This window comes from Penaeus monodon, chromosome 14 (genome assembly GCF_015228065.2).
Source record: "Penaeus monodon isolate SGIC_2016 chromosome 14, NSTDA_Pmon_1, whole genome shotgun sequence".
Lineage (NCBI taxonomy): Eukaryota > Metazoa > Arthropoda > Malacostraca > Decapoda > Penaeidae > Penaeus > Penaeus monodon.
This window is the reverse complement of record NC_051399.1, coordinates 15338478-15345977: the sequence shown is the minus strand read 5'-3', so window position 1 is coordinate 15345977 and position 7500 is coordinate 15338478. Positions and strand designations below refer to the sequence as shown.

Genomic DNA, 7500 nt, shown 5'->3' with positions numbered 1-7500 from the left:
CCTCTTCCCCTTTCTATCTCTCTCTTTCTCTTTTCCAATATTATTCTTGTCAGGCCATACATTCCAGACTCTATATTTCCTATCTGTGGACAACAAGAGCTTGTACTGATTTTCATAAACAATAATTTTTGTCCATTTTGTCAGACATGCCATACTGCCCATTCAGGGAGAACTTTTACAAGATCCTAATGGGTGGCAGGAATGAATACTTTTGTCATATGCAAAAACACACAGGCTCAGTTCTGGGAACAAAATGTACTACCAGATTTAACAATGAAACCTAGGTACCTAGATGTGTTTGCTAGAGGGCCCACGCTTGTCTTATGTCCACAGGCAGACAGAGCACATATTTTCTCTACTTTTGAAGTCATCTTTACTTTGGCTTTTCTATATTTGCTTGTCCTCATGTGAATAGAGAATAATGGCTATATTATTAAATGCTGGAATGGGCCCTGCCATTCAGTCCCCAGGGAAGGATGTAGGGAGCCCCAAACTCGCAATCCTCATGACTAAACTGCTTTCACTGGCCCCTCCCTCGCAACTTCTACGGGGACTGGTTGGTATTCCTGATGAATCCCGCACCCCTCAGTTGGTACGCTCACTGCTGGCTTAATTACGATTTATAGCCATATTCATAGTCAAGAGTTTCAGAAAGGATAGTGTCAAATCTGACCATCAGAATGTCAAATGTCATTTACAATTGTTATATTCACAATCACTCTTAATGCTTTTAATTGTCAGGGAAAGATCAGTGTTACCAACATGATCAAATACTATATTTCATGATTAATAAATCATCCACGATTGTATATTCCTTATTTTCAGACTCGTGACAACTCTTTTGCCTTAGTGTTTTTTCTCATCTAACCTTAATCTGATTGAATGAATGCTGATTTTGTCACTGCTGGTGGATGATAACAAGTTAAAATTGCCCCAAAACACATAGTGATATAGATAAATAGATACATAAATAGATAAAAAGAAATATAGATGTGTGTGTGTGTGTGTGTATGTATGTATGTATGTATGTGTATGTGTATGTATATGTATATGTATATGTATATGTATATGTATATGTATATGTATATGTATATGTATATGTATATGTATATATATATATATATATATATATATATATATATATATTATATAATATTATATATGATGTATTATATGTATATATTTATGTATGGATGTATGTATTTACATACATAGGCCTACATATACATCTATATATGAAGGCATGCATGTCCAATTACCCAAAATTGCTTTTAATTTTTTTGTTAATTTAAACTGAAAAAAAATGCCGATAAAGATATAATAACTTTGAAAGGGTGAGGAAATGGGTCTTGACACCATACACATGTTTTATAGACCAGGCTTCCCTGGGAGAATTGCTACTCAAGTATGCCTAATGCCTGGATATTGGGCCATGTGCAGGCAGTGAGGCAGATGGATCCAAAGGGTTAAGGCTGATGACTTAGGGGACAGTCAGGTGAAGGGAAAAGGGGTGATAGACAGATTGACAGCTTCAGTTATATTGAAATGGAGTTGAACAAGAAAATGGATGCTGCATATTACCAATTGTATATTATAACAATAGTGATCATAAGTGTTTTCCCATAATCAGTCTTACAATATAATTCTTGAGCAGGCTTTATGAAAAACATTTATGTTATTAGTGTGTATGATTTTTAAATATTCCCTGGTATTATTTTTAAAAGAACTGAAAAAGTATACTTATACATTTTTTCACTTTTTCATTTTTTGATACTCATAGTCGTCTTTATTATTTTCAGGAAGAATTAAAGGTAAGTTGCACATGGTATCTGCATGATCACTGTAGGTGTCTGGGTCATACAGGTTACAGATTTCCTTTGCAGTAGGATTTGGATATACCTGGGTGAAGGAGAAATGAGTAACACTACTAGACCTTCCTAAATGATGTATCTAAACTTGGTAAAAGCTTAAGGACATTTCAGCAAGCTGTTTGTTCATATATCTGATATATTGTGTTATGTTTTGCTTATCTGTTGTTGATTTTCTTGGTGGTGGAAAATTCTCTTTGATTTTGCATTTAGTCTAATTGTGTGGATGTGGGAGTGTGTGTGTGTGTGTGGATTGGGGATAGGGGGTGCCACAAAGGCCTCCACTCAGGGTTTCCTCTAGAGGAAACAACTTAATATACAAGGTTGTCCTTAGGGAGTCAAGCTAAATAGAAGTAATTTATCCTACGATAGTCTCACAGGTTCTTTGTTGATGGACATGGAACCCTGCCAACTGTACTCCATGTTCTGACATAAGGACCTGTTACAAATTACATTAAGCTGAGACTACAAGGGCTAATTGTTCCTGCGTCTAGGTCAATACATCTGTTGATGTCTTGATCTTACAGCCCAGAGTCATGAACTACATTAGCCCCCTGGATCTGGATGCTTCACTCCCATCACTTTGTTCAAAATAAGGGCATTAGGCCTACATGAGCAGCCACTCTGACAGATATGTGGCTTGTAGGCTGGGTGCACGCAAAGACTTGTGTGTGGTGACAAGACTCTATGCCTCCCCTTTGCAATGTGATTTTCACTTTTTATGTATAAGCATATTTAGCTTTTTTGCCATTTTCCCATGTCCATATTTGTTATTTGTTTTTCTTTATATAGATGATAATAAATTGTTTCCTTGCACGGACCTCATATCATCACTGTAAGTAGTCCATAACTCTTATTTGTATAATTTTTTATATTTTACATAATATTCTATTTTCTTTAATACAACCGGTCACTGCGGGCAAAAATAGGGTCCTGAGTATGGAAATAGCATCCTCCCTGTAGCCATCTCTCTCCCAGTCATGGTTCATAGACAGTACATTCCACACTCGTTTATCAATGGAAATAATGCAAAAACCTATTCATAAATGCTTAGTCTACTCACCCTCCAAGAGCTTTGTGTGCTCCTGATGAGACGTTTTTGTCACCCTTGCCTTCGGCCAAAATGCTCACAATGGCAAGTTTGTGTCACCCCAACCAACGGCAAAATTTTTATCTATGACAGCATGTTCTCATCACCCACGCCTTAAGCCAGATTTTTTATGATGTGATAGTCATGTCATCCAAATTGTGTTAAGAGATGTAAAATTTTGTGTGACAGATGTTTTCACTGCAAGCATGGTCTTGATACCAGAGATCACTAGACCTAAGGGTTTTACCTCACTGATAAATTTATCAAGAGCTGCCAGTACTCAAATATGATGGCAACATCATTAGGAAAGTCTAGGTTGTTGATATTACCCAATGTTGCACACATTGACTTTCCCTATCATCCAATCCATGCAGGTGTTGAAATTCATTAGGGAAGTTTAAGGAGAAGCTAGATATGGCCTTACCACACTTTACAGCACTTTCAGTAGCTGTGCATCATTCCATTAACCTTTGTCAGAATTCCTCTGAGTCTCAGAATCTTCCAGGGTGATTCATGATGCACTTAAACAAATGCCTTTATAAATTCATTTTACACAACTGAACTCATGAGAGGACTCTACAGTGACTTGAAGTGAGAGGATCAGTCATATTTTGGATTTGCCAGAAGCTAATCCAAATAGATCAGGTCTCTGGTGCTTGTGTTGGTGGTTTGTGTTGCATCTTAAGCGACCACCATGGATTTACATTCTGTCCCCTGCAGTTTTTTTGTGAATTTTGTTACATACAGATGGCTCCCCATGTGCTCAGCCGGCAAGGAGTCTATCAGTAGGTCTTAGTGACCGATCCTGATTTCCCCATTCCTTGAATTGGCAAGAAAAAATATTTTCCTTTTTAATTTTTTTTTTTAATCCTTTCCAAAAGTAAAGGAAAAGGGTAAACAGATGAGATAGGTAGGACTAATAACTGACTCCTTGGTGATTAAGCACTTGTAGAGCCATTTTGTGTAAATACAATAAATAAACTTATATTACAGTGGGTATGGCATGTATTCTTGCCATCCATGCCGATTGGGCTAACTCAATGCCACCAGGTGATTTTCCAATATGCAAGCCTGTGCCCTGGGTGGTATTTGTAGCATCCTGGGCCCATCCACTAGGGCTGATGTCATCACCCTAGTGTGTGTGACCGCTCACATGCAATAGCAGCATTCCTTGCCTTTTTGTAACACTAAGATTTTTTTTCTAAGATCTATATTTGCCATATTTTTTGATTAATCAAGAATGTAGGATATTGGTCATTATTTCTTCTTTACACCAAATAAAGTAAGCAGTGTCTTATATCATGGGGGTTATAACTGTATTTTTTATTGGATTTTCTTTTGCATAAAAAGATAAATTAATATATAGATATATATATATATATATATATATATATATATATATATATATATAAATATATATATATAAATATATATATATATATTATATATATATATATATATATATATATATATATATATATGTATATAAAGGCCGCGGTGGCCGAGTGGTTAGAGCGTCAGACTAAAGACTGTCACGACGGCAATCTTAGTTTCGAGGGTTCAAGTCACCGGCCGGCGCGTTGTTCCTTTGGGCAAGGAAATTCACCTCGATTGCCTATCTAGCCACTGGGTGGCCAAGCCAGCCCAAGTCGTGCTGGTCCCAAGTCCAGATAAATAGATAGAATGATTACCTAAAAGGTAACACCGGCACTCTCTGTGGAAAGGAACTGGGGACCCTACCACGTACTCACTCCAAGAGCATCACAACATGAAAACTACAATTAAGTATCATGCTGTGACCATGGTGGCTCAAACATGAACCTACCGTTAAAAAAAATATATATATAATATATATATATATATATATATATATATATATATATATATATATATATATATATATATATATATATTCATACACACACTTACGTGCATTATATATATATATATATATATATATATATATATATATATATATATATATATATATATATGGCATTCCACAATTACTCAAAGCGCTAGTATTCAGTCTATTGTGGGCTTGCCAGGAGCGAATCCAGACTGCTCTGGTCTCTAATGCCTCAGTAGGTGGTCATGGATCCATTTCAGAAGAATGTGGGCAAAAACTTTGCCTGGTATGCTGAGCAGTGTAATACCATGGTAGTTGCTACAGTCTCAATGATCCCCTTTCTCCTTCCAGAGAGGGATGACCATGCCCCTCAACAGGTCAGGGGGAATGGTACCAGACTGCCAGATGGCAGGCAAGACTGTATGCAAGCCCCAAGCCATAGGGCCACCCCCAGCCTTTAGAAGTTCAGCAGGGATATCACATATGCCTGCAGCTTTCCCACTCTTCAGCTTGGAAATCTCCATCTTAACCTCAGTTAGGGTAGGAGGTTCCTCGCTTATGAGTGGGTCCTTCAGAGGTATTGTGATATTGCTTGCATCCAAGCTAACTGTTGGAGGGTCTACCTGGTACAACTGCTCAAAATACTCAGCTCAGCATTCACGAACCCCAACATGATCTGAGATGATCCATCCATCCGCTGATCAGACTGCAGTCATCTGCAAGGAGAGCTTAGGGTTCAGCTTTCTCAGGGCTTGGTAGGCAAGGCGAAGGTCATTTACCAAGAAATGGCCCTGAACCTCCTCAGCAAGATTCCTGATGAACTGTTCCATGTTCCTTCTCAGCAGTGTCCGAACCCTACACACCAAGGAGCAACGCAAGACCTGATTGCCATTCAGCCGATCCATGCAACACGCTTCAGTGGCCTCCAATGTCTCCAGGGAGATGGATTTCTGCCTTGCCCTCTGGAGTATGCCAATGGACTCCTGAGCTGCTTTGAGTGTTTTGTGCTTGAAGAATTCCCACAAAGCAACTGGGTCTGTCAGGTTGTCAAGTTCTGTGAATTGGTCAGAGACCGCCATGGTGAACCCACAGGCACACTGCTCCTCCCTTAGTCTGTCCTGGTGAAACACCTTAGGGTGGCCACTGGACTGACGGGGAGTTTTGAAGTGGACCCGTAGGGTAGCCACAAGCAGTGGTCAGTGCCACAGAACTTGGCACTCCGGTAAACTCTGCAGTTCTGGACAATACCCCATTGCATGCGAACAAGAATGTGGTCGATCTCCTGGGCCACTGTACCCGTATCGCTATACCGTGTTCAGCGATGCGGGTTGGAGTGCTGGTACCAGTAGCCAGAGATCCTCATTCTCTGGGACCTAGCAAAGTCCCGGAAAAGGAGGCTATTCTCGCTGCTGGGATCAGCTCCGGAGCCATGGGGGCCGACAAACATCTCATAGCCAGCTCGGTCACAGCCGGATACCCCATTGAAGTTGCCTAGAACAATACGAATATCTCGCTGGGGGCAATTGTCTGCCACAGATGCGAGTTTGGCATAGAACGCCTCTTTCACATCAAGATCACAAACATCAGTAGGAGCATATACAGCAATAAGAGACATGAAGCCAAAAGTCTGAATGCCATAATACGCTCATCAACCAGTGTCACCTCAACTACCAAGGGCTGAAGTCAGCTGGAGATGGCTATGGCTACATCCTGGAGGTGGTGACCATCACTGCGGCCCCACCAGTAGTAGGTGTACCCACCCATACTGATCATGCTGCTACCAGATCTTCTGACCTCCAAGAGAGCAGCCACCTCAACTCCCAGTCGCTTCAATTCCCTCAATAGCAGAAGTAACCACTCATCCTGCCGGAAGGACCGGATGTTCCAAGCGCCTACCCAGAAAGCTCGCCTGAGGTTAAGCCTCGGGCAGTCACTCCGGGTGCACGCTATAGTGGATAGTGGTTGCGCATCTACTATTTGGGTTACTGGTGTCTTATCTCTTTGGGGAGTGTTTCTTGTGGGTGTGAGTGCCCACAGGTATGGCTGGTGCTTATGGTGAAGTTGTAGATCAACGGGCCGGCAGGCTCCCCAGTCAACTAAAGACTGGGCAGTCCTTGTGGTGCTGTTGTTGTCTGCTCTGCTGGAGGATCGGGGCTTGCTTGCTTGCTTGCTTGAAGTTCTGGCTTCGCCCGGGCCTTTCACTTATGGCCCGGCCTGTGTCAGTTTTTTTTATGGCTGTCTCATTTGTTGGTCTGACACTCGGTGCTTACCGTGGCGGTGGGATTGCCAGCAGGCGCTCCTGTAGCCGTGGTGTAAGCATCTCGCATAATCTCTTTACCAGCACAACGGCTGTGTTCTGTGGGGTTTGTCTTAGGAATTGCGTGTGCACGCAATTCTCCAAGTAGTGTACCAGTGTGGCGTTCGGCTCGCCGCAATGCATGCAACACCTCTCTTCACGTTCTATGGTTTGTATAATCTGCCATGCACAGTGGTAACCTAGGCGCATTCTGTGCAGAATGACTTCGGTACCTTTGTTGTTTATTTCAGAGTGCCAGTGGTTCATAGCCTGTGGCATCTGAGCACCAGTTGGCCGAGGGGGAGGATCTCGTTTCCTCTCTGTGAAGCTGCAGGAGGAAGGAGTTGGCCGTCACCGTACACTTCCTCCTAAGTAAATTTCGGCTCTGAATGATTAC

General features: G+C 41.3%; 1 protein-coding gene across 3 annotated transcripts in view; it reads left to right on the top strand.

The window, feature by feature from the left end:
• LOC119580918 (golgin subfamily A member 1-like) overlaps nucleotides 1-7500 on the top strand; it is a 78033-nt gene that overhangs the window by 31233 nt on the left and 39300 nt on the right. For 2 of the 3 annotated variants that reach the window (XM_037929158.1, XM_037929159.1), the window contains exon 5: nucleotides 1800-1811. The exons of the other annotated variant lie outside the window; for it this stretch is intronic. In XM_037929158.1, the coding sequence (XP_037785086.1) occupies nucleotides 1800-1811 (12 nt within the window). The remainder of the gene's footprint in view (nucleotides 1-1799; nucleotides 1812-7500) is intronic. 3 annotated transcript variants of the gene reach the window in all.